The following is a 27669-nucleotide window of genomic DNA, read 5'->3' as shown; positions in this document are numbered from 1 at the left end:
TCTCTCCTCCACTCCTATTCGCCTTTTAAATCTCCATTCCTGATTTAGCTGTTCCGATGACTTAGGGCTTACCAAGATTTTGGCAGAATGACTTTATCTTCTCAAGAGTTCTCTTCTGCTTTTTGTTTTTTGGGTTTTTCACATGCTGGCATGAAACCCAGGGCATCTCGTGCATGTGAGACAAGGGTCCCACACCGAGCTCTGTCCCTTGCCTTCTTGGAGTTCTGAAGATCCAGGTGGTGACACATGGGGAAGGCATTGTAATTATTTGTCACTCTACACTAAATCAGTCAGAATTTAGATCCCCTGGAAGTGCTCAAGGAAATTGAGCAGAAGTCCTTCTAGTCTGCTTGTCACCCATCTCTCGAGAATCACCTGTTGTGCTTTAAGTACAAAATGAAAAGATGTGAAGTTTTTATTTAATTAGTCCGGGCTCTATCCAGGGTAGTGGGACTTTTGGGAGTTCTGTTGGTGATTCTTACATGGAACCAAGGTTGAGAGTAACTTCTCATGAAAGTCATGTGAAATATTTCCAAGAACTTTGCATATGGTATGAATATATATTTCATGATAGTGGCATACAGGGCACTCCATTTAAGGAAACACATATCAGTATTGTTTAAGTGCTAAATATGCATTTACATGACCCTAGTGGTTAATGCCTCCCTTATGTTGATACTAAGCATTTCTGTAGCCTTGCCCTGGTTGCAACTAAAATTGAATTGATAACTGAACAGTTTACCAGGTAAGTAGGAGTGCAATTTATGGAACACAAAGAACTTCTGCTGTCTTTCCTTTCTGGAGACTGAACATGTGTGAGGACTAAGGGAGGGTTAGCCACGATGCAGGTTAGGATTCTTAACCTTTTTGTGGGTGCCACGAACCATTTTGGCAAATCCTTCTTGGGCTTAATTTATTTTTATTTTAGGGTCCTGGAATCAAACCCAGGGCCTTGGCCATATTAAACATATACTTTTCTACTGACCTGCACTCCAGGCCAGAACAATGTTTCAAATATGTCCAAAGGAATAGAATTATAAAGGAAACTTGTTAGCATATCTATAGCAATATGCATGCTTCTTTTTTTCCATTTTTATTAGGTATTTTCTTCATTTACATTTCAAATGCTATCCCAAAAGTCCCCCATACCCTCCCCTCGGGGCTCCCCTACCCACCCACTCCCACTTCTTGGCCCTGGTGTTCGCCTGTACTGGGGCATATAAAGTTTGCAAGACCAAGGGGCCTCTCTTCCCAATGATGGCTGACTAGGCCATCTTCTGCTACATATGCAGCTAGAGACATGAGCTATGGGGGTACTGGTTAGTTCATATTGTTGTTCCACCTATAGGGTTGCAGACCCCTTCAGTTCCTTGGGTACTTTCTCTAGCTCCTCCTGTGTTCCATCCAATAGCTGACTGTGAACACCCACTTCTGTGTTTGCTAGGCCCCGATATAGCCTCACAAGAGACAGCTATATCAGGGTCCTTTCAGCAAAATCTTGCTGGCGTATGCAATGGTGTCTGTGTTTGGAGGCTGATTATGGGATGGATCCCAGGGTGGGGCAGTCTCTAGATGGTCCATCCTTTCGTCTCAGCTCCAAACTTTGTCTCTGTAACTCCTACCTCTCCTGGGCATATATTCAGAAGTTGTTCCAACTGGTAAAAAGGACACATGCTCCACTATGTTCATAGCATCCTTATTTATAATAGCCAGAAGCTGGAAAGAACCCAGATGTCCCTCAACAGAGGAATGGATACAGAAAATGTGGTACACTTACACAATGGAGTACTACTCAGCTATTAAAAAGAATGAATGTATGAAATTCCTAGGCAAATGGATGGACCTGGAGGGCATTATCCTGAGTGAGGTAACCCAATCACAAAAGAACTCACATGGTATGTACTCACTGATAAGTGGATATTAGCCCAGAAACTTAGAAGACCCAAGATACAATTTGCAAAACACATGAAACTCAAGAACGAAGACCAAAGTGTGGACACTTCGCCCCTTCTTAGAATTGGGAGCATGCTTCTTTTTTAAAACATTTAAAATTAATTAATTAATTTGTTTATATTACAGTTCAGACTTTATCCCCCTCCTGGTTAACACCATCCGACTGTTCCACATCCCACACCTCCCTCCCCCACTCCACCAGACCTCCGCACTCCCTGGGCCCCAAGTCTCTTGAGGGTTAGGTGCATCTTCTCTGACTGAGTCGAGTCCCGGCAGTCCTCTGCTGTATATGTGATGGGGCCTCATATCAGCTGGTGTATGCTGCCTGGTTAGTGGCTCAGGGTCTGAGAGATCTCAGGGGTCCAGGTTAGTTTAGATTGCTGGTCCTCCTACAGGGTCACCCTCCTCCTCAACTTCCAGCTTTTCCCTAATTCAACCACAGGGGTCAGCAGCTTCTGTCCATTGATTGGGTGCAAATATCTGCATCTGACTCTTTCGGCCGCTTGTTGGGCAGTCATGATAGGCCCCTGTTTGTAAGCACATTATAGTTTAAGTAATAGTGTCAGGCCTTGGGGCCACCCCCTGAGCTGGATTCCAATTTGGGCCTGTCAGTGAATCTCATTTCTCTCAGTCTCTTCTCCACTTTTGTTCCTGCAGTTCTTGCAGAAAGGAACAATTCTGGGTCAGAGTTTTTGACTATGGGATGGCAACCCCATCCCTCCACTTTCTTCTGGAGGTGGACTCTACAAGTTCCCTATCCCCACTGTCAGGCATTTCATCTAAGGTCCTCCCTTGAGTCCTGAGAGTCTCTCACTTCTCAGGTCTCTGGTACATTCTAGAGGGTTTCCCCCCACCTCCTACTTCCCCGATGTTGCCTGTTTCAATTCTTTCTGCTGGCTCTCAGGGCTTCAGTCCTGTCCCCTACCCCCAATACCTGATCATGTTCCCCTCTTCCCTTCCCTTTTGTCTTTCCCACCCAGGTCCCTCCCTCCTTCTCTCTTCTGTGATTTTTCTTTATTAAATGTATTAAATAAAAGTTCCTGCAGTGGTTGAAACAGTGGTTACAGCTGCAGAGCAATAATGAACATGTTTACAACTGTAATGACATGAAATGATGCCATAGGAGTTGGCTGCCTCCATGCTTAATGGAAAGAAGGGTTTTTACTTCACTTAGGGTATGGGAAATAAAGCAGTGGGTTTTCCTGCTCTTTTCCAGGTAACTCTGACCCAGAATTGTTCCTGTCTGCAAGAACTGCAGGAATAGAAATGGAAAAGAGACTGAGGGAAAGGAGGTCCAGTGACAGGCCCAAAGTGGGATTCAGCTCAGGGGGTGGCCCCAAGGCCTGACTTGATTTCTTTTCTGTAGTCCTCTTGGAATCTGTGAACTTTGCTAGTGCAATGGTATGGTTCCTGTTATCTTCAGGACTGTGTTTCTCGAAAATGGCTCATACTCTGTTGGTAGTTTGTCACAATTTGCAGTTGAAAGAGAGCGAACTATTAGGGAAGATGAGTTATTTATAGCATAAATATGTTTATTTCCAAAAGTTTTTCCCCTATTGTTAGGCACCCTTTTAATGAGTTATGGTTTGGGGTAAAACACTTCATTGTTTTTGAGGCTGCTTCTCACTCTGTGGCCCAGATTGGCCTTGAGCCCATGACTATACAACTGCTTCGGCCTCCCAAGTGACAACTAGGCTTAAAATTCTTGGCAAAGTCAAAATGTGGCAACTTTATGTTGGTCCTTGGTGAAATGGTAGAAATATTTACTGTTCTATGAAATCACAAAATTTGTGAGCCATGTTATAATTTCAAACATACCAGTGCAAAGATCCTTAGGCAAACCATTTTACTGTTGTGGGTCCTGGCTGGAAAATGGCCATTCTCAACCCAGGGGACTTTGTACCTTCACGAGATTTCAGCCAGTGTATGGCAACATTTTTGTTTGTTATAAGAGAGGGGAGGACGCTATAGTGGGCAGAGGCTAGGGATGGTACTTAATGTCCTCCACTGTATAGAACAAGGTCCCTTGCCTCACAGTAACAAACTGTCCAGTCTAATATGCAAGGAAGTACCAACACTGAGAAAGTTGCCTGCAAGGTAAACATCAAGCAGCCTTTTTAGGCGTGGTGGGGTTTCTAATCCTGCTGCCTCCCTGGCCTTTAGATCCTGAGTGAGGTGGAAAGATTTTGGAGCAGTGATTTTTGTTTCACTGGGTTTTTTCTCTCTTCAAATGGGAATTATTGTATCCAAGACAAACAGAAGCAGAGATTCTCTAGTTGAACAGAGGGCTGGAGGGGAGGGGTAGATGCTGTACACTGCTTATTTAGCAGACTTTATCTTTGAAGGCTAGAAGAGAATCTTATGGGTGGGACAAGTACTTTGTAGGAAAGACAACTCCTTAGGGTGGGTGGATAGGATGGCTAGGTGTGGGGTGAGAATTCCTAGGGGTAAGGATGGAGCCAAGTGAGTCTGATGCGTTTGCAATTCCTTCCTTAAGCAGAGATGGACATTTGAATACTAAGTACTGTGTTGGGATTTGCCTTTAAGCCAAAGTCAATTAAGCCCTTTTGCCTAATGCTTTGCCTAAAGCCTCAGTTCTTTTTCTTTTGAAAATTCAGTGACTCTTTTAGTAGCTTCCATCCTACCTTCTCCCCCTCTCAGCCTTCCTATGGGGATCTAGAGCTGCTCTGAAGAATTCCCCTGTGCATAGTGATTCCCAACTGTATGGCTGACCAATAGTGTTTTCTAGGCATGCCTTCTCTCCATACCCACCCATGGACTCAGCTTTTCTGTTGCCTCGTTTCTCCTCAAGGTCATGTCCAACCTTATGAGCAGTACTTTTCTTTCTTTCTTTCTTTCTTTCTTTCTTTCTTTCTTTCTTTCTTTCTTTCTTTCTTTCTTTCTTTCTAAGAATTATTTATTTATCTTATGTATATGAGTACTCTTTCTGTCTGTCTTCAGACACACCAGAAGAGGGCATCAGATCCCATTACAGATGGTTGTGAGCCACCATGTGGTTGCTGGGAAGTGAACTCAGGACCTCTGGAAGAGCAGCCAGTGCTCTTAACCACTGAACCATCTCTCCAGCCCCGGAGCAGTACTTTTCACCTTTGTTTATTTATGCTTGATACAGAACTCTCTCGTAGAATTTTTTATCTTTAAAAAAATAAACAAAATTACATTTCCGTGTGTGTGTGTGTGTGTGTGTGTGTGTGTGTGCGCGTGCGCGCGTTCATGTGTTGTGTGTGTGCTTGTGTATACATGCTACAGTCTGTGTGTAGATATCAGAGGACAACTTTGGGGAGTTGATTCTTTCCTTCTACCACATGGGTCCCAGAGATCAAACTCAGGTTGTCAGCCTTGATGCCGAGCAGCTTTACACACTGAGTCATCTTGCTGGCCATCTTTGACTCTTTTATCTAGTAATAGCTCTGGATCTTACCAGGAAACTACACACTGGCAGTGGGGAAAAGGAGTAATGGGACATGAAAGAAAATTTGGTATTTTAATTTATATGTTGGTTCTCCTTCCCTTTCCTGTCTCTGATATACTCACACATACATGCAAGTCAAAACTCTTCAAATGGGGTATTTTAATGATCTGTATAAAGTATAACTACATACAAAATACCCTTTGCATTATTTGCGGAAAACTCACTCACTTGCTCGCATTTAACATTATAATAGTTCTTATTAAGATGCAGATTTCTGACTGCAGTGACCCATTTTTCATGTGGCTTATCCTTTCCAGTATGGTGGCCAAGAGCCATGTGTGTCTCCTGAACACTTAAAATAGGACAAGCATTGAAGTATGAAGTAAGAGTGTGAAGAGTTTTCACTAAAAACAAATACTCCATTGATTTAAACTATAAACATGTTTGATTGCCCTGGGAATCATACCCAGGGATTTGAGCATGCTAGGCAGAGTGCTTATGTCCCTGGGCTTTTCAGCTTCCTTCACCATTTTATGTCATATGTTGAAATAATGATATGGGGCTAAAATAATTAAAATTAATTTGACATTTTTATATTTTCATCTAAAATGAAAAATTCTTGTTATAAGTTTGGAGCTGAGATGAAAGGATGGACTATCTAGAGACTGCCCCACCCTGGGATCCATCTCATAATCAGCCTTCAAACACTGACACCATTACATACACCAGCAAGATTTTGCTGAAAGGACCCTGATATAGCTGTCTCTTGTGAGGCTATGTCGGGGCCTAGCAAACACAGAAGTGGATGTTCACAGTCAGCTATTGGATGGAACACAGGGCCCCCAATGGAGGAGCTAGAGAAAGTACCCAAGGAGCTAAAGGGGTCTACAACCCTATAGGTGGAACAACAATATGAACTAACCAGTACCCCTGGAGCTCGTGTCTCTAGCTGCATATGTATCAGAAGATGGCCTAGTCGGCCATCATTGGAAAGAGAGGCCCCTTGGTCTTGCAAACTTTATATGCCTCAGTACAGGGGAATGCCAGGGCCAAGAAGTGGGAGTGGGTGGGTAGGGGAGTGGGGGGGTATGGGGGGCTTTTGGGATAGCATTTGAAATATAAAAGAAGAAAATACCTAATTAAAACAAGAAAGTTATCTAAGACCCCCCCCCAAAAAAATTCTTGTTATAAAATTCATATGGCACACAATTTCCCCTCTTAACTATTTTATGTTTGAAATTTAGTAGTGTTTTTTTTTTAAGAATTACTTATTTTATTTATGAGTGTACTGTCTCTGACTTTAGACATGCCAGAAGAGGGCATCAGATACCATTACAGATGGTTGTGAGCCACCATGTGGTTGCTGGGAATTGAACTAAGGTCCTCTGGAAGAGCAGTCAGTGTTCTTAACCACTGAGCCCTTTCTCCAGCCCAAAATCTAGAAGTGTTAGGTCTATTCATTTTGTTGTACATGCAGTTTCTAGACATTTCTACCTCCATTTATAGAATGGAAAATATGATTAAACAACTACCTATTTTCCTGACATTCCTTATCTCTGGTAACCACTATACAAGCTTCTACTTGTTTGTATTTTACTACTCTTGATGTAGGTGGAATCACAGAATATTTGGGTTTTGTGACCAAGTTATTTCACTTTGATTTTTTTCTTTTTTGTGATCTTTCTCTCTCCCTCCCTCTGTATGTGTGTTGCATGCATGTGTCTGTGTGTGCACACCTATACATGTGCATAGAGGTCCATGACATCAGTCATTATCTACTGCTGTCCACTTTGTTGATTTGAGACAGGGTCTCTTATTCAATTGGAGAATGTTTGTTCTTTCAGCTGCACTGGCTGGCCAGCAATTTATTCGGATATTCCCATCTCCTTCCCCAGTGCTGGAGTTCCAGGCACACACAGCCATGCTCAAGTTTGTACATAGCTTCTGCGAATTTGAAATGATTCTGGAGAAGTGTCCTTAAGGGTATGGTGGAGTCCTGTACAGCTGGTAACGTTTGTAATGCTGCACTTGCGTTCCATTGTTCCCCAGACCGAATGCATTGGCCAGGGAGCTTATAGATACCAAGCATCTTTTGCCTTTTTTTTTTCCTGAAGAGATACTTGAAATAGAGTTATCTTTTCATGGCTGGACCACAGTAGAAAGTTTTGTATGCTCTTGCCTGTGTTTTACGTCCATTTTGCAGACTGAGCTGAAAGACAGCTTTCTGAGAACACTTACAGGATTGGCTTCTGTGTGATTCGCCGAAGCTTTGGAGTTGTCCTTGCTTACCTTTTTGCTCAGGTCCCCATGCTTGCAGACAAAGTGCCCTTGGTCATTGAACAGAAATGTCTAGGGGACTTGAAAGATGGCAGTTGAGAACTCTTGCTGCTCCTACCTTGTTTGTCATGTGCTAATTTAATTAAGGTTGGGATATAAGAGTCTAAGCAACGAGTACAAGCCGACCTTCCGGGATCACTTGGCATGTGTCACTGTATAGCACCATACAGTGGGTGCTTACTGATTCACTTTCTAAAAAGCTTCACTATCAAATTCAGTGTACAGATGACAAAAAATATTCAGACCAAAGACTTGAAGTTTTACCTTCTTAAAAGCTTGTAGCAGCCTCAGGGAGATGACACGGTCATGAGTTGCAAAGGATAATATATATGGTTTCAGTTCTGCTAAGTGACAGTTGTTTAAAATCCCGGGACTGAAGAAAGTCCAGAAAGAATTCAGCTGTATTGTGTCTTTCACTGTCTGCAGGCCATCTGGAGGCGAAAGCTTGTTTCCTAGGCAAATGATTCTGGAGAAATGCCAGAGCCAAAGTGGGAGAACGTGGGAAGTGACAGTGTCCTTAAGGGTATCTCGGAGTCCTGGTACAGCTGTTAATGTTTGGAATGCTATATTTGCGTTCCATTGTTCCCCAGACTGAATGCATTGGCCAGGGAGCTTATAGATACCAAGCATCTTGATTTTTTTTTTTTTTTGCTTGAAGAAATATTTGAAGTAGATGGAAGTTTCATGGTCCAGAGTAGAAAGTATTTTGTATGCTCTTGTCCTGTATTTTAGATCCATTTGTGAGTACCATCTGAAAGAGCTATTTCTGTGCAGAGAGCCACAGTTCTGTGTGACTCACCAAGACTCTGGAGTTTCTTTTTAACTTTTCCCTTTTGAAATCCATTTCTGCCTTCAGTGCTGGAGAGATGCCCATTGTTGGGAAATACTCAAACATTAAAAATGGTGACCGTCTTTCTTTAGAGAGGAGTCTTGATTTAAGTTTTCAGGTTGATTTATCTATTTATGTCTCCTGGGTCCTTAGCTGATTGATCACACAGGGATTTGTCATAATTGCCTACCTCTTTGAACCAAATGTGAACATAGCAACTAAAAATAAATATGTGCATAGTAGGGCCTTCTTTGCCTGGGGAGTAGCATACTTGCTGTTGCTAAGATGTTTCCTGGCTTTAGCACAGCATCCATCATGGGAGCACAGCTGTGTTTTTGGAGTGGAGGGATGACAGAAGTGCATAGGCACACTGGGAATTATCCTGAACAATGGCTACAGATGCAAATCATTATGCCTAATCCACAACATCATCTTTATTTGTGTGGATCTTTGTGTCACATGCTTGTGTGTGACTTGCTGTGCTGAGAACTAGAAGCATGCCAAAGAACAATTTTCATTTTCAGAATAGTTTGTCAGAATTTGAAAGATAAGTAAATATACCAGGCAGACCATTTTTGCACTGTGAGTGGCCAGTGGTTTTGACTTTAGAATGGCAAAATGTTAGAATAATTGCTCTGACTACATAATACTTTCTTATCAACAGGCAAACAGAGATTGAGTGTGAAATTTCAAAAAAGAATTCTATTGAGTGGGAAGCTATTTAACCCAGTAAGTTTACCCCAGGAATGGGGGTCATTAATGTAGGTCACTGGCAAGAACCAGCTTGCTTGGGTTCAAACTGCATCTTGCCCAGAGATGAGTTGTGTAGTCCTGGGGGACATTATGTAGCTTCTTCACATCAGTTTCTACAGCTGTAAAGGGAGTTGCTAATGCTAGTTTCTCTTGCAGAACTGCTGTGAAGATAAATGGGTCGGTATTTGCAGTCCCCTAACATTGCATCTGGTGTATTTAAGCATTTATAAGCTTTGCTTGCTGTCCTTGCCTCTTGTTTTGATAAAATTTCACATCTTCCCGCCCCTCCCACCAGGATCAAGTGGGAGCTAGTCCCAAACCTGAATTTGTTCTGTGATGATTCTAGCAGCATGGAAAAATGTTACGCAGGAATACCTTGCTTAAGCATTACATTTCTTTCTTGTGACATTATTATAGAACTCTCCCTTGTGCCTGAACTAAAATTTAAACTATATTTAGTGCTCTGGAATTTTCCCTTAAATTGATTTATTTTGGGCATTGAGCTCCCCATTTTACAGTTTTAAGATAAAGCCTCACTTAAGCTTTTCTACTTCTGCTTCTAAAGAACTGCCTCTGCCTCGCTTTGTGATGTCGAAGAATGATGGTGAGATACGGTTTGGGAACCCAGCTGAGCTGCATGGACCGAAGGTTCAGATTCCATACTTAACCACAGAGAAAAATTCCTTCAAAAGAATGGACAATGAGGATAAGCAGGTAAAGGTGTCTGGTTTGGCATGTTCATTTGATTCTGACTGCGAAGCCTCATTGTAGCACAGTCTCTTGTCTGTTGCCAGACTCCCAGCAAATATTACCATCTGGAACACAATTACAGACTTGGAAGTCAGCCAGGAAAGTTTTCTCATAGCAAGAAGAAGCTGACACATAGGAATTACTGCTAGCCACCCACTGGCCCTTTAGAATCTGCCTTAGTATAGAATTGTGCCTCAAATAGTGCTGTTGATTTAACACACTTATTTGATTTATCTAGGTCAGTGGTTTTCTAAGTGGGTTCATTGACCTATAACTTCTCAACAACATGGAAACAAACAACAAAGCTAAAACCAAAGGAAGAAATGGTCTGTCTAGGAATTAGCAAGTGCTCCCCTCCAAAAAGGAGCCCTGAGGGAGACTATGCTCAAACATGGTTGGAAAGTGTGTCCTCATATCCCATTCGTATGGGAAAGACTAAGTCAGCCTTGGAAGTTTAGAATGTATATCAACAGGCAGGTTCTATTGTAAAGAGACCTGGAGATCTGTTTACCAAACTCTTTTTATTTTTTAAATCAGGGAATCCTTTCTTGGGAAACATATGTGGAACAGCATCTCTGCAAATGCTATTACCCACTTACCAGGCTTGGAACCAGAATAGGGAGGATGGGCTTTTAAAATCAGGCCATTGATTGCAGCCATCAGGTCGTGATTAATAAAGACAAAAGAATGCCATTATAGTGGGCCTATCAGGAAGAGAACAACAATCATCATGAGATAACTCATTCTTTTGATAAAGAGACGTGCAGAGAATCAGACTGTATTCAACAGTGTCTTCTGTAAGGTAAAGGTACATGCTATATTTTAGGAAGAATTGAACCAAGATGTTTTACAATGCAATGAATATTAGATGGTTATGCTAGAAAATTAGCTTACATGGTTAACTTTGATGGTCTTGGATAGTCAAGGTTGCAAGTTTCTTTATTTTATTTCTTTTTTTGACACACAGGGTTTGTCTGTATAGCCCAGGCTGGCATCATTCTTATGTGGTCTTTCTGCCTTCTGAATGCTGTATTACAGGTGTGCTTCATCATGCCTAGCCAAAGTTTTATGTTTATAGATAAGAAGTGTGTCTCACTTTGTTCAATAACTCCATGTAAGGTTGCTTTAATTATTTAAGTGGCATATTAGAAAGGCACAGGAATTTGTAGTCAGTATACTTTGATATGAGTCTATACCAGCATTTGGAGAGGACTGAGGGCACACTGTCTCACAGTGGTAGATTCCCCAGAAAGGATCCAGGTCTTATCTCAGATCATGTATTTGTTTTTAAATTAAAGACTCCAATATAGTCTCTGGGTTATAAAAAGCATTATTTTCCTGTTCTTTGGATACCCTATGCTCACAGTCTATTGGTAGTCTTTAAAGAAATAAAAGGAGGAAGAGGAAGAGGAGGAGGAGGAGGAAGAGAAGGAAGAAATCCAGTAAACAGGCCCAGGCTGCTCATTTGACCTAGAGTCCAGTATCATGGTCATTGTTGAGTTGGATTCCAATTGTACTTGTGAAGGCTTTCGTCTATCTTAGTATTTTGGAGCATCTTAGATGGGGTGGCTATGTTTTAAAGTCTCTCAATGAGGAACAAACAACTCCTCAACATCTAATTTTGTCTAATAAGCTCTAAGAATACCCACCGTTAGACATTAAACATTTAAAATATAAATTTTATTGCATTTTCTAGATTTATACTTGGTGAATAAAAATTCAGTAAATAGGAATCTTAAAAAGGAAGACTCATTAATTCATTAATTGAATGAAAATGGAATCTGTCCACAATTGAGGTTTATGAATGTTCTCTCATGTGATCAGTGTCTTTCATTTTCCAGAGGAAAATATTGTGGGGCTAGCTACAAGCGTTTCGGGCTGGCATTCGTAATTTAGGTAGCACAGCACTGGTGAGCCTGTATTCTCTGGGTACCTTTTTTGCTATGCTGCATTTTTGAGGAAACATTTCTCCCCATTTGTTAAATCAGCCGGGTCACCAGCCGTAGAGTCACATTTTGCTTCTTAAACTGCAGCTCAGAATGCCAGGCTTCTCCAGTGGTTGCCTCTGACCTCTGCTCTGGTTCTTTGAAGCAGGAAACACAGTCTCCCACGATGTCACCCCTCGCCTCCCCTCCTTCTTCCCCGCCTCATTACCAGAGGGTGTCCTTGAGCCATGGCTACAGCAAACTGCGGAGCGGCACAGAACAGATGCATCCAGGTAAGAGGCGACCAGGGGGCCAGCTGTCACAAGCAATATCTTAGAGTCTTCTTAATGTACCAGGCAGCAATGCCACCAGCTGCTTAATTCCCTGATTTAATTATTCTTGTCTTTGGAAACATGGCTCAATTTCATTTTATATTCTCAAGCAAAGGGTTTTTTTTTTTTTAAATGAAATTAAGCATATCTCAGCAATGCTTTGTTTCCTAGTCTGGAAGCTGGTTTGTCCTTAGACTTGTAAACAACTATTTAGATGATTTAATATTTCATATTCAAATAGCATTAAAGGAATGTAGCATGTATAAAGGGGTTGTATTTTTATGAGAATTGTTATTTCCTTCTGCAAGGACACTGAGCACATTTACTCAGTAACTGCTTTTATGGAAATTCTGTAAAAACATAACTATGCAAAAAGCAAAAGAGTTGATCCCATCTTTAAGGAGTGGGGACATAAATGAAAATATTGAGCTTTTATGTGTTAGGATAAGGGTAAAGGAAATGCAGTGGAAGTGATTTGCTGAGAAACGTGAAGCATGCCCAGTTATGGGGCTACCTGCGTGTTCTTATTTCTGCTCTCTTGGTCCTTCCCCGGGTAGAATGCCTGAGCTAGTCCTCAGCATGACTTGCAGAGTTGCCTGCCCAGACTGCAATGTGTGAAACTCCATGAATTCACTGCAGCACCTTGTTCTTCAGTGGTTCACATCTCTAGTTTCAGATATGACCTGTTTAATGTATTCCAGAGTAGAATGCCCTATAGCCCCCTGCCCAATTTGTGTGATATGATGGAAATGGCTCAGTTTCTGCAGGATTTTGCTGTATTAGAAAAAAAGTAATGACTTTTAGAGGGCCACAGAAATAAAATGATATTCTAGGCTGAAGTAAAGAGAAGCTGTCCTTTTGCTGAGAGAAGCAGGTAGGATGCTATGAAAAGAGCTTTTGGTTAGAACCAGAAGGTTGGGATTGGGAGGCCCCTGAATGACTTTAGGCAAACCATTGAGCTTCTATGAACCATATTTTTTTTCTTTTTAAAACAGTGATGAGGGTGTTAAGATGATTTACTGGAAATATGAATGTAAACTCATCTGGAAATTACATCCTATTCAATGCAAGATAGTGTTCCTAATAGATAATTTAAAAATTCTCCTGAAAATCATCTGTCTCATTGATGTATGAAACTGCACAGGGGTCAGACTTCACTTTCCTCTTGTACTTTCCCTTGTATTATTTTCCTTTTTAAAAAGAAGTACAGTTGTTGCTTCTATTTCAAATCTAATTTGGGCTTGGAAATTAATGCTTAGTCCACAGGTAAGTCCATCTGTGTTCTATTAAGTCAGCCTGTCATTAACTTCTACCTTTGATAGTCCTTGTTTGTGTCCTCTATTTCCTGCTCCATCCTCTCATCCGATGCTAAATGGGCTCCCATCCCTGCAGCACTGAAGAGGCAGCCTGCTTCCCTCCTTTCTGGATTCTGAAGAGTTGATGCCAAGGCTCTGTACGCCCTCATTCATTTTTATACTTTCTTTGAAGGTGGTAATATCTGTCTATGACGAGGTGCACATATTTTAAGTATTTAAATTTTAACAAATGGCTATGCTCAAGTAGGTACCACTGACATAAAAATATCCCATTGTACTGCCTCTTTCCAACCATACCCCACCCTGAAATGAAGGACTATTGTGACTTTTATCATTTTTTATTAGTTTTACTTCTTCTAGAACTTCATGCAAGAGAAAACGTGCAGACTGATTTTGCTTGTGTCTGCTGCCTTCTCCTCAATGTAACAGTGAAAATTCCTATTAGTGTATTGCTAGTTCCTTGCATTTTATTATTCAGGAGGTCTCATTGCAAGGATAACCATGGATTAATGGTCCTTCTCCTGTTGATGAGCATTTGGGCAACTGTAGTTAGTTTTTGGCTATTATGAATAAGGATACCATCAATATTTGTTCATGATTCTTTTTATGAGTTACATGGTCATTTCCTTGACACTTAGGAGTAGAATCTTTGGGTGTGGGTGTACAAACAGCCACAGTTCCACTCTGAAACTGAACTTCAGAGGAATGATATCTTCAGGGTTCTACAAAACAGTCCTCTCCTTGGAGAAACATGATGTGTCTATATCCATAAGAAACCTCTTGTAAAGGAATTGAAGAGTTACTTGGTTTGCTTTTGAATTGCATATTTTGGGTTTCCTTTGGTAAGGAAGAGAGTTGAGGCACTAAATAATATATACCCTTTTCCTAAGTTTAGGTTCAGTTAAGGAGCAAGTCAGATATCAGATTGCTGCTGGCCCAATTATCAGCTTTGTTGCTCATGTAGCTAAACAGAGCACATTCCTTAGATAGATGGCTAATTTTGATACCCACTTTTTCAGCCACAGGCAGCCTTGGCCAATCCAACCTTTTCCCTTAGTGGAAGAAAAACCTGTCTCTCTAAAGTGAGCTCCTGTCTAGCTGAGTTTTCATTGAAACCTGACTGATAAAATACATCCGTCTCTCCATGTTACAATCCCTATAGGTAAGGGATTTGAGCTGAAGTTCACATGGTACCTTCTTCGCCTATGGGTCTTCTTTGGGTGGTAGACGAGTCCTCTCTGTTATGGGAAGTCCAGGTCCATGGGTTTCATTAGAATTTATAAGCACTAGGATCCTAGCTATACTCTGGCTTACTGTGCTTAAAACTTTTTGGTAGGGTTCAGTTGGTATGAAGAGTTTATTGTGGTTCCATCAACATGGAAAAAAATCTGAATTATCAGAGGAAAATACTTGCCTACAAGTTGAAATTTACTTTGAAGACTTAGACTATATAATACCTATGAAATTCTCTTTTGTAGTTTTACATTTATATGTACTCCTAGTAGGTTCTGAAATGCACTAAATGTGTTGCCAGGCAATCATTTAGATATTTTAATCTGTTATAATTTGGTGTTCTAGTTGCTAGGAAGAAATACAAAATGTAGTTGTGAGCCTGAATAGTTTGTTGCTTTCTTAGTTTCTTTCTTCCTTCTTCCCTTCCTTTCCTCTCTCTTTTCCTCCCTTCCTCCGTTCTTCCCTCCCTCCCTCCCTGTCTTTTCTTTTTTGCTTTCTTTTTTGTTTGCTTGCTTTCTTGCTTTCCTCTATCCTGTCCTGTTCCATTCCTTTCTTTTCTCTACTTTCTTTTTTGAGACAGGGTCTCATGAGTACCAGTCTGGCCCCCTGCCTGCTTATCTTACAGGTGCACCACAGTCCAGCCTGTTTAGTATTCTTGATGTGTTATTGTTGTACATTCTTTATTTTAAAACTATCAAATCATGCTAAATGTGGTACCATAACAGCCACCTCTGCTCGCCACTCAATTTTATTTTTAAGTTACAGAAAGAAGCAGTTTATATATTTACATATTTTAAGTCCTCAAAGTGTTAGCCCACAGAGATGAGAAATGGTTTCATTTTGGGTGATAATTTCTCCTTTCTGTTGGAGCTGGTTATATTTAACTGTCATGTTACCATATTGGCAAGGGTATTATTATGTGTTCTGGAAATAAAAGGAATATCATTCATTTTGTGGCTTAGAAATGTAGTAAAATCATTTAAAATATTTTGGTTATTTATTAGTAGAATAATAAATATATAATACATTTATTCATTTTTGTATACTTCGTTTTACATTCTGTACAAGGAAGATAACCATTTATTTTTATAGTAAATTTTAATGTTAAGTTTTAGTGTTCAAAATTTATATTAATTTTCTTTAGAGGTTATATAATTAATTGAATACATTTAAATGGGGGTATCTATAAATTATAACTACATTTTGGTATTTATCTATAATTTCAAAAGAATTACAAGCCTCATTTTTTATTTTAAAACTCTAAGCTTTATTTTTATGTTATGTTTGCAAGTATTTTGCTTGCATGTCATTCTGTATACCAAGTCCATGTGATACCGGTGGAGGCCAAAAGAGGGTGTTGGATACCCAAGGACTGGAGTTACAGGTAGTTGTGAACTACCATGTGGGTGCTGGGAATTGAACCTGAGTCCTCTGAAAAAGGAAACAGTACTCTTAAACCATTAAGTCATCACTCTAGCCCTCAGAAAACTTAATTAACAAATTCTTGCTGGGTGTGGTGGTGCACGCCTTTAATCCCAGCACTCGGGAGGCAGAGACAGAGGCATTGTAGGGCTGGAGAGATGGCTCAGCAGTTAAGAGCACTGACTGCTCTTCCAGAGGTCCCGAGTTCAATTCCCAGCAACCACATGGTGGCTCACAACCATCTATAATGGGATCTGATGCCCTCTTCTGGTGTGTCTATAGATAGCTACAGTGTACTCATATAAAAAAATCAATATTTAAAATAATTAAAAAAAAAGAGTACTGAGCTGGGCAGTGGTGGCATACGCCTTTAATCCCAGCACTCAGGAGGCAGAGGCAGGCAGATTTCTGAATTCGAGGCCAGCCTCATCTACAAAGTGAGTTTCAGGGCAGCCAGGGCTATACAGAGAAACCCTGTCTCAAAAATAACCAAAAAAAAAAAAAGTACTGACTGATCTTCCAGAGGACCTAGGCTCAGTTTCCAGAAACCACACTGAAGCCTTGAAGCCTACAGCTCTCCTTAAGTCCAGGTCTGGGGAATCCAGTGCCCTTTTTTGGTCTCCATGGGCTTCAAGCATGCACATGTTGTACAGGCATACATGCAAGTAAAATATCCAAATACTCAAAATAAAATGATACTTTTTAATATGTATAGATGATATGAATAAGCATTAAGCCCACGTCAAATAGGCAATCATTCCAGTCTCAGAATCAGTTTCCTTTCCATAAATAAAGTTATAGTGTAGTTCCTGTGCTTAATTTGGAGGGATGAAATATACAATTCATTTAGGGGCAGATAGTATTTTGGATTCCTGAGTTTTCTACTTGATGTACAGTTGAGTTTTATTTGTTCCTAATTCATTTTTTAAAAATGCAAGGCTATTTTTCCCTTTTACTTTTCTCTCCCCAAATGAATGTAAACTTTGTTTGAATATAGCATAAAATTGGAAAAAGGAAAAACCGATGTCTAAATTCATTATAGTTTTTTTTTTAAGTGACAGGGGATCCAATTGCAGTAGTGCATGCCATGCTTCAGTTTTGATTCCACTGGAAGAAAAGAAGGAGGAAGTCAAAATAGCCCTTCAGCCATCCAGGAAAAGTACAGCCCGTCCCTAGATATAGTTTATAAGGCTGGGGGTGCTGAGTATTCAAATCAGGCCTTTGTTTAATTCTCACCTACAGCCAAGTATTTGTTTTAGGCTAAAATCACATCCTTCAAAACCATGAATGAACATAAAAGTGAGCTCCACTACTTCAGGTCATGGTCCAAGGTTACTGCCCCCCTAACAGAAAGCAGCAACAAACAATGAGTACTGGTAGTATGGCACATTTCTACTGCGGACTCACTCTGAGGTTCTCACTGCATCACCCTCTTGCCTTATTCCTAACCTTAACCCTTTTGGTTTTATCATGGTATTGGTTAAATGTCTTTAGATTGTTTAGTGAAATTATGGAGGTAAGAGGATCAAGATTTGTGAGTCTTAGGTAGCGCTCAGATTATATGTTCCAATTCCTTTATTACCTTTTTCTTGAAAAGCACATGCTACATCAGCTTGAGTGGAAAATGATAATTTTGTAATAGAGTCTCTGTATACCCTGCTAGCAGTCTCTCTTGTTTTTCAGCTCCATATGAAAGGCAGCCCATTGGCCAGCCTGAAGGACCCTCATCAGAGGGTCCAGGAGCCAAACCCTTTCGTCGGCAGGCATCTCTTATTCGGGTAAGTGATGATGTGGGCCTACAATGACAGAATTCAATGACAGAATTGGGAGAAAATTTATACTGTGGAGATATGGCATTTAGGGATGGAGATATGGCTTAGTAGTTGCAAGCATTTGCTGCTCTTGTACAGGATCAGTGTTCAGGTCCAAGTACCTACAAAGACCACATACAACTACTTGTAACTCTAACTCTAGGGTTGTCCAACACCCTCTTCTGGCTTCCATGGATAGCTGCATGCATGTACACATACCCATACACATTACATATGCATACATTTACTAAAAATAACTATTATAGAGAAAACTCTGAAAGAACTATGGCATTTAAAAGCATTAATTATTTTACAGTTAGCATATGAAGTGAGGGGCTTCATTTTGACATTTTTTTCTTCTGTTGGGTAGGGTGAGACAGGGTGTCACCAAGGTCATCTCAAACTGCTTGTGTATCTGAGGCTGGTCCTTTTGCCGCCACCGCCCAAGAGCTGAGATTGCAGGCATGGTCACCATGCCGAGCTTCACTGTAATATTTCACACGTATATATCAAACTGTGTTTGTCTCCCCCCATGACCCTTTCCTGCCCCTCTACATCCTTACTGATTTTCTTCCTACCAAACACTCTATCCTTCTGCTTTCCTGTCAAATATAGCTAATTGTCTTCTATTGAGGACTGTGGCTTTTTGATTATTCTCTATTTTGCTTCAAGAAAGGTATAAAACTACTTCTTCATTCAAACATTACACTGTTTTGCTTGTATATTTTCTTAATTTTTCATTTGTTTCTACCTCTTCCAGTCTCTAGAATAAACTAGAGGTTGTCTCTTGATCGTCAGTGTCTCTAAAACACTCCTACCCCTTTATTCACTTAATCATGGAGTTCCTTCTAAAGCAGAGCGTCACATTTTCTGTAGCAGCTTGCCTCGTGTTTGCCTTATTCTTTATTACCACTTGTTTAATGCCTAATTAACTGTTTTCCATTTGCTGTGTGTCTCCAATTATGTGGTAAGCATTTGAAAGGCTGCAGTAGTTCTGTATTCTCTCAGTGCCTCAGACAATTCCATTTGAATAGCAATTTATGTGTAAGTATAAACAAGTTACTACTTCCTACATGTAATATATAAAATATTATGGCACAAATATAATGCTATTAAGTTTCTTCAGGTCATATCATAGCTTAGGTACTTTCAGCTTCTGGTTCTCTAGTATTTTCCTTCAGATAAAGAGCTCTGTTCCCCACCCCCAAATTCATAGCTGTTGTCTTGTATGTCTAAGTTCTTGTATGGAGAAGGTATATTATTGAAGAAAGATTGTGTGTGTGTGTGTGTGTGTGTGTGTGTGTGTGTGTATGTGTGTGTACATACATGGGGAGAAACTATTAAAAAGATAGGTTTATTATTTAACATGAAAGACAAAAGGAAGTAGGTGGTGGTTTGTATAACATTTCAATTGTGGAACTCAGGAAGAAGGACCATTTCTGCACAGGCAGCTCTACTCAAAATAGAAGAGTGAAGTCAGACACTCCCACAAAGAAGTGGGCTGCTAGTTTAGAAGAGAATAAACAGTCTGCATAAGATCCTGAGTTCAGTGAATGGCTTCTGGTCATAGGACACTGTTAGACATGACAAAGTACTCAATCTTAAAGCAGTGTTCTGTTTGCAAAAAACTCTCTAAAAGATAGCAATTAAGTCATATGTGATATATTTAATGTTTCCTATAATTATAAGCTCTAGGCACTGCTGTATCTATTAGTATAGATGGATAGCTGAGAGAGGTCAAGTAGCAAGTCTGAGATTTCATTCATACCTAGTATGTGGCAGAGCCAGAATTTGAGTCTAGGAGAGTTCAGTATCAAAGCGTGCACATTAAACACTTAGCTCCACATTAAAGTTCTATATTACATGAAGACTAGATGACATCATGAACAAACACTAGGTATTATAATATCACCCCTCTGTGTGTGTGTGTGTGTGTGTGTGTGTGCTGTGTATGTGTGTGCGGTGTGTGTGTGTGTGTGTGTGTGTGTGTGCTGTGTATGTGTGTGCGGTGTGTGTGTGTGTGTTGCTGGGGTTGGAACCCATGGCCTTGCCTGTGCCAGGCAAAAACTGTACTATTGTACTACATCCTCATCAAAAAAACTATTCTTGAAAGTGTTATTTGAGAGAATACCTGTCAGGAGTTCAAGGTCATCTGTGAGCACATAGTTCAAAGTCAACTTCTAAGATTCAAGACCCTAACTCAAGAAAAAAGGAGAAAGAAAAAAAAGAAAAGAAAGACATTCTCCTTTAAGGTCAATACAGATGAGTTTTACCCTCAAGTTGTAATGCAAGATTGTTTCTTCAGCTGAACCCCAGATGTAGTACTTGGCTATGTTTTAGAGATCCCATGGTATAAAAATATGTGCCTTTAAACATGAGAACCACACAAACTGGGGAGGCATGTTTACATTAGGGAAGGGATTGGAGGGAATCCTCTCAAAACTCTCTAAGGTGTGGCCTGCAGGTTCCTGCAGAGTATGTTCTGTTTCTGTGGAGAGGAAATCTTGAGTGGGTAGAACTCTGATCAAATTTAGCAGTGAATCTTCCGTTTCACAGGGGTAGGATGGGGCTCACTGGACCCTTCCTACCAAGCTCCCTGGAAGCATGGCCGTGATCCCTTATTTGGATTTGTGATCTGTCTTCTAATCTCTAGATTTCCTTTCTGCTGAGAAATATGCTTCTTGAACCCTTCACTTGACAAATACTTAGTGAATACCTATAAAGTACCAGATACTATATTAAATGATGTTGGCCATCAGTAGGCCCCACCCTTGTGGACCTTTCAGGCTACTGTAGGACACAAGTATTAATCAAGCTATCACAAAGACAACATATGGTTATAGTATATGATGTGAATGAAAATTATGCTGCACTTTGAAGGTGAAAAAATGGCAATAGAATATAACCTAGACTTGCAGACAGGTTAGTCAAAGAAGACTTCTTTGGGGAGTAACATAGAGTTGAAGTGGGAAGGATAACAGAAGTATTAGCTAGGTAAGGTGGTAAGGATGGGGAACAGATCAGAAAGCAGACAGAGCTGCATGTACACAGACATTTTCTATGTACTTAGAATTTTGTGCACATTAACTCAGCACTCACCACTGTCTTCTGGGATTGCATCATAGCTAACATTTTAGATGACAAAGCTGAAGGTGTAGATGCCTTATTGAGTTTTCCAAAGATCACAGCTGGGAAGTGGATGGGCTAGAGTTCAAGCAGTGGACACCATTCCTCAGCTACTGGCTCCGGAACTGGATGGTACTGTCATCTGTTAAGCAAGGAAGGACTGGAAGAAACGGTGCTGAGAACAAATCCCAGCTGTAAGTTCAGTGTTGAATGCCAGCCCTGGAGCTTTGGAGAGACCTCAGAGGAGGTGAACAAGAGTTCTGTGTTTCTATGGGTCTGAATTTGGGGGACAGCTGAGGCTGGATATGGATGTTTGGCAACAACTCACTATTGGGAAGCACAGGAAAAACAAAACAAAACAAAACAAAACAAAACAAAACAGGTTCTGCCCAGGGCCCCCCTGACTCCACATGACCTGGAGCAAGTTCCTTTCCTTTTTTGTTGCATTAACATCACAGTATGGATTTAGCAATATATCCTAGCAGTATGCCAGTGTGACTCTCTCAATGTTTGTTTGTTCTCCTACCACCTGTTGGAAGCATGGCCTTCTATTTAGGATGATAGCAAGGGACCTTTCTTGCCCAGGATGGCAGTCTGTGGTTTTTGTGGTGGGTGTATTTTCCTTTCTTCAGCTCTTAGGTTTCCTTCTTGTGCCTGTCAGTCTGGTTTGGCTGAACTCCATGTTACAGAAAGCAAAATGCCAGTTTGAATTAGTCATGGGGATGAGATTTGAAGTGAAGGTTCTTGGTGGTGGGGGATTAATATTTATTGGGTATAGTGCTAAGCAAGTTAGAGTGACTAATTCCCCTCATGGTGCCATGTCCCTATGCTGATGACAATCTATTCTCTTTGTTCTAGCTGTATTTGTCACCTTCTGTTCAAACCTTTCCTGCAAACAGTGGGGTATTGCAGCTATAGTTCACTGGTAAAGTGCCAGCTAGATCAGCATAGCAAAAACCACGTCTTTCATTCCACAGCACTTCCTAAACTGGGAACAGTAGTACACAGCAGGAAGACCAGCCTCAGCCTGAGACTCTGATTTCAAATCACTGCCAACACCATAAATAAGTTAGAGGGGACATGGCCTCAGAGTCCTAGTGCAGACCTTTAGGGACCCATGGCCAGTGCTATTATAGCCCATGGGTTTAGCATTTTGGAGGTATTTATGTCAAATTCTATACTTTGGAATTGTTAGTCTTTTTCCTGAATATTTTAGTCACTTTTTTGTTCAAAGAATAGATATGTTTCCTCATTAAAGTTTCAGACAGTGCTTTGGTGAATAGATGGGGTTTTTAAAAATCAATCGCAAGTCTTTGGCTTTACCTGGTAACAGATCTTCAGAGGTCATTTGTGGTTTGCATTTCTCATAAGCCAGTCTGTACATTTTGCATGTAGATTATGACTCAGTCTTCATAACATTTAGAACTACAACTTCTGCTTTCACTTGTTTCTTTGTTTTACTAGGATTGTTGAAAACCACATTGGGTATAACAGTCTTGATTCTTTGGCTACCTTTGCTGCAATATCTTAACTGCCTGCTCCTAATGCAGTGGTCCTTGAAATCACTTGCCTTGTTACTGTTCTTTAGCTACTAGGGTGTGGTGTTGATGTGTCACCATCTGCCAAACAGTCTTAGATGGCTCCCTGTGACTTTCAACTGATTGATCTTCCTCACAGAAGAGCTCCCAGCCTCACTCTTCTTGTTCTACCACCCATTACCATGGACCAGAATGTTGGTCATTGTCTTTAACTCCTTCACCCCTCATGCTTATTCAGTTACCAAGTCCTGAGCATTCTATGTGCGAGAGATGCTGACCTGTTCTGCTTGACTTGGTCCAGGCAATTATCATCTGTCAGGGAATCTGGGCTATTAACCCCTATCGTGTCACCTTCTAGCCAGCATCCTCTTGCAGACAATGTTCTTTGGGTGGTGGTCGTGGAGGATCTCACTACGTAGCCTTGCCTGGGATGGAATTTTATGTATAGACCAAACTGGCTTAGAACTCAGCACCTGTGCCTGTCCCTGCCTCCCAAGTGTTGGGATTAAAGGTATCTGAAACCATGCTTGGAAACAATAGAGACCCTACAAATACAATCAGGCAAGAGATTTAAATATTTTACAATGTATACATGTGTTGAAACTCTACATACCACTCATTATTATGTGCAAGTGTTATGTTTTTAGGCTCAGTTAAAAATACATTTAGTTATCTCCTTCACAGCTGCTCATCGTATACTGACTTTGATCTGTCACTGCTCATGGTTCTTACCATGTCATCTGTGTTCTCAAATATGGCTCCTGGGCACTTGTATTGTTTGCCCTCTGCTTTCACCTAAAGCCACACTGCCCAGCAACTGCTTCTTGTCCTTTCTCAGGCAGTCAGCATTTCCAGTGGGACTTCTAGTCTTTGTTTATTTACTTCTACTTTTGCCTCCTTTGCTCTTCCTTTGTCTGAATTCATCTTTGCTTTTGTTCTTCCAGGGACAGCATGAAGTATGAGGTTTCCTACTGTGCTCATGCATATGTGATGCCTGCAATTTCCATTCTTAAAAAAAAAACAAAACAGTTTATTGCTCAACTGTATCTGTGAAACTCAATCAGATGACTGTGAGTCTGATCATTATGGATTTCCATCTTAAAGGCAACTAGACTTTTTTTATATTGTTCCGAGAACATTTTATGCAGACACACAAATAGAAGTATATATGTGTATTTGCATTCACTCATTAATTCAAAATGTTCCCCTCTCGTTTTATTTTTTTAACCCAAATTTAGGGAGGCTGCTTTGGCAAATGAAATTTCCTTGCAACTATTGATGAAACACAATTATCTTCCATTTTAAACAAAATCAGCCTCACTTTTGAAACCCTAACCAAGCTTGCTGTCTAGTGTCTTATCTTGGAGGTCTGAGCATTCCTGTGTTGTAAACAGTCAGTGCTCATCAATCGGCTATTCTTAGATAAAATAATAGTAGAACTTTGAGTCTTTTAGACGCTTGCCATTGCACTTGGGTTTTGGGGTTATAGATTTGGGGTTATAAATTTTGTACCAAGATGGTATGGCAGGATAAGCTAGCAGCACGTTCATGTAAAAGTTTGTAAATGGAAAAGCACTTATCGTGTGTAGTTGTGTGTTTGTTTCCTACTGAGTTCCACAGTTTTGAGCCTTGTTTCTCTCCTACCCCTGAGATTTCACTTTAGACACTCAGGGCCAGAAACAGTCTTCCTAATCCTTGAAATAGTTCTCAAGAGTTAAAGCAAGTATGTAAGGACGAGAAAAGAAAGAAACACTTATGAGTCTCTGTTGGAATGTTGTTGGTGTAGGTCAGAAGAGAATTGCTTGTGCCACAGGTAAAGTATTCCTGTAAGACTTTTGATGAGAATAAAAAAGAAAGAGTCCTTTGGGGAGGCCAACACGATACTGAGATCATTGTTTGGGTTTTTTCTTTTTTGTGCTATGAAAGTATTTGTGGGTGGATTGGATCAGGATTCTGGCAAGACAAGAAGAGCAGAGCATAAACAATGGCTGAAAGCTTAGGATTAGGCCAGGGAGCTTAGATAAGACAGTGCTAAGCACTGTCTTTGTCACTGGTTAGCTTAGGAAGTGGCCCACAAGGCAGCTTTGGGCCATGAGAACTCACTCAGCTTTTTAGAGGTTCATTTTGAGGAATGAAAGTCTCTATGTGTGTGTATCCTACACATGTATTAAGTTAGAAATTAGGCCTTTTTTTTCATTTATTCCTTTAGAGTCTTCCCCCTTGTCTAAGAACACTTATCTTGACTATGTTGAAGAGCCCCAGTGGCTACTTCAGCATAATGCTATTTCTACATTTAGTTCTTGTGTTTTCCTGTATTATCCACAGAGGTTAGGATGATGTGCTTGCTTATGAATGACTTAAGGTAAACAAAGTTATGCAGAGACAAATGGCCCACCTCATGGTCAGTTTTCTCCTAATAAAGCCATGGCGATAGAATTCTGCAGTTTGGATTGTTTCATGCTATACAGTGCACGTTACACTGCAGATGTTATTTTGGGACTGTGGGTTGTAAGCTCTAAAGATGCTGAAAGATTTTTACAAAGTCAAATATTGAAAAGGGTACAGAGTGAAAAATGGCCCTCTCACTCCTACCCTTTGAGCACCTATTTTAGAAACAACTATAACCCATTTCTTTTGTATAGTTGTATATAAAATACCTTATTTTACTTAGTGCTGTATCTGAATCTTATCCTAATACTTAAATAATTATAGGTAGTATACTCAAAGTATGTATATAGTTCAGCCTTTTACCTATGTGGTAATCTATTATACATCTGTTATATACTCAGCATTTTTCTTTAACAATAGTTTTACTAATATTCTGTGGCAGCACACAAAAACTCTTTTTGTGTTTTTGTTGTTCAAGCTCTTAGTGTTTTGTTGTATGTATTTTCCATAAGCCATTTAAACAGCCTCTTCTTACTGACATCTAGCTCTTGCAAGCGTAGCATTGTTAGAAGTTATATAGATTCAATTCTCAGGTATACAACTCTTTATTGAAATTGTCTATACTTTGGTAATTTTTATAGAAATGTTCAGATTGTAAGCTCTACCAATTTACACACTTGACATAATGTAGAAAATGTCTCTTTTCTGGAACCTTTGTAAAACACATTAACAAACTTATAGATATTTCTCATTCTATGGAAAAATGCTGTCTTTGTATATTAATTAACATACCTTTTAGTGAATTGGAAATTTTAATGTTACAGTATTTTTTCCCTAAGTATACTTTACTGTGTATTGCTTCTTCCTTTCATAGGCCTTTTGTCTTTTGTCTGGGGTATTCACGATTTTGTACTGATTTGTTATTCTAAAGCCTGAAACCATAAGGTGACATTTTAAACCCACGAGATTCTGCAAGCTGTGTGGAAAACTGCTCGTTAGGTGTTCAAATACAGGTTGTGGACACTTGAGGCACTTGAAAGAGGTTAGGGACACAAGTTTCTTTTCAGCTCCATAGGTACATCAGGTCTGTAGGCAATGGGAATCTCTTATTATATGATTATACCAACAAGGTTGAATTACTTACTGTCTTAGTGTTCTATTACTGTGAAGAAATACCATGACCGCGGCAACTCTTACTTTAAAAATCATTTAATTGGGGCTTGCTTACATTTTCAGAGATTCACTCTACTGTCATCATGGCGGGTTGCACACAGGTGGACATACTACTGGAGAAGTAACTGAGAAAGTTCTATATACAGATCCACATGCATTAGGAAGAGAGAAACAGTGGGCTTCAAGTAGGTTGTTTTGAAACTTCAAAGCTTACCCCCCCCTGACACGCTTCCTCCAACCAGGCCAGACCTCCTAATCCTTTCAAATAGTGCCACTCCTTGATGAAGTATTCAATTCTATGAGTCTATGGTGGCCATTCTTATTCAAATTACCACACTTAGTTTATGAGTATAGCTTAGGGCTTAACGGTCATTTGTTATTGGAGATAGGAAGTGAGCTTCTCTGTTTTTATTTCCGTTCTCTCCCTCTGCCTAAAGCAGAAGACAGAGGAAGAGAAAGTATATGCATTTGAGGAAAGAGGTGTAGAACTGGTTTGATTTTTTTAAATAGTTATATATGTCCTCATTCTTGATTTGGGACATTATTTACCAGATTCACTCTCCATTTTATTTCAAGCCCTAGCTATACTTTTTTTTCCTTTACTATTCCTAAGTGATAATGAGGTTTGTATGTCTAATGTATATTTTACCTCACCGTGTCTGCTGTAAAGCCCATGGATAACTACATGGCACTGTAACTACAAGGAGGACCTGTTTTTTTGTAGTATCAAGCCTTCTGTCTACTTGTTTCCTTTGGTCATTCATAGTTCTTTTTCTAGTTTCCTAGCTATTATTCTTGGGGGAAGAATTATTTTACTTCAAATGATTCTGAAGTTTATATTTTTTCTCAGCTGAAAGCTTTAAAAATTTTTGTATTCCTCAGTAAATGCTCATTATGTGACCATTCTTTTTTTTTAACATAAACGCTACACAAATCACAGTACAGTGTTCATGCCTCTGTGTTACTCTCTGTGCTATAGCCAGAAGAGTGTTTTAGTATTCCCATGTACAGTTAGCTTTAAATATCTTAGGCAGAAAACGTGTGTTTTTAAGAAGGCAACAAGAACATCTCTCCCAATACATATCATCTTCAAAATGCATTCATTATGTTCTGTCTTTTTAATTGTTATATTTTGGTACAGGAGTATTGTTCCTCATTAATATCCTGTATCTTCATATACAAATTGCACAGAACACAGTAAAATTTCTCCATGTAACTGAAAGAAAAGTGCTTTAATATAGATGCTAAACAAAACAAAGTACAGTTTGCAAGCCTGTGTGTTATTCTCTGTGCTAGTAAACAGAAGAGTGTTTCTCTTAGTATTCTCATTTATAGTTAGCTTAAAATATC

General features: G+C 40.0%; 1 protein-coding gene across 14 annotated transcripts in view; it reads left to right on the top strand.

The window, feature by feature from the left end:
- The window catches only part of Reps2 (RALBP1 associated Eps domain containing protein 2), a 231754-nt gene that overhangs the window by 78890 nt on the left and 125195 nt on the right, over nt 1-27669 (top strand). For 7 of the 14 annotated variants that reach the window (NM_001359102.1, NM_001290633.1, NM_001359104.1 and 4 more), the window contains exons 3-5: nt 9871-10019; nt 12150-12273; nt 17967-18061. In NM_001359102.1, the coding sequence (NP_001346031.1) occupies nt 9871-10019; nt 12150-12273; nt 17967-18061 (368 nt within the window). Of the gene's footprint in view, nt 1-9870; nt 10020-12146; nt 12274-17966; nt 18062-27669 lie in introns of all 14 variants that reach the window. The other 7 variants (NM_001359103.1, NM_178256.4, XM_017318437.1 and 4 more) reach the window with 1 other exon arrangement.

This window comes from Mus musculus, chromosome X (assembly GCF_000001635.26).
Source record: "Mus musculus strain C57BL/6J chromosome X, GRCm38.p6 C57BL/6J".
Taxonomy (NCBI): Eukaryota; Metazoa; Chordata; class Mammalia; order Rodentia; family Muridae; genus Mus; species Mus musculus.
Note: the sequence above shows the minus strand (reverse complement) of the source record. Positions and strands in the feature narration are given on the sequence as shown.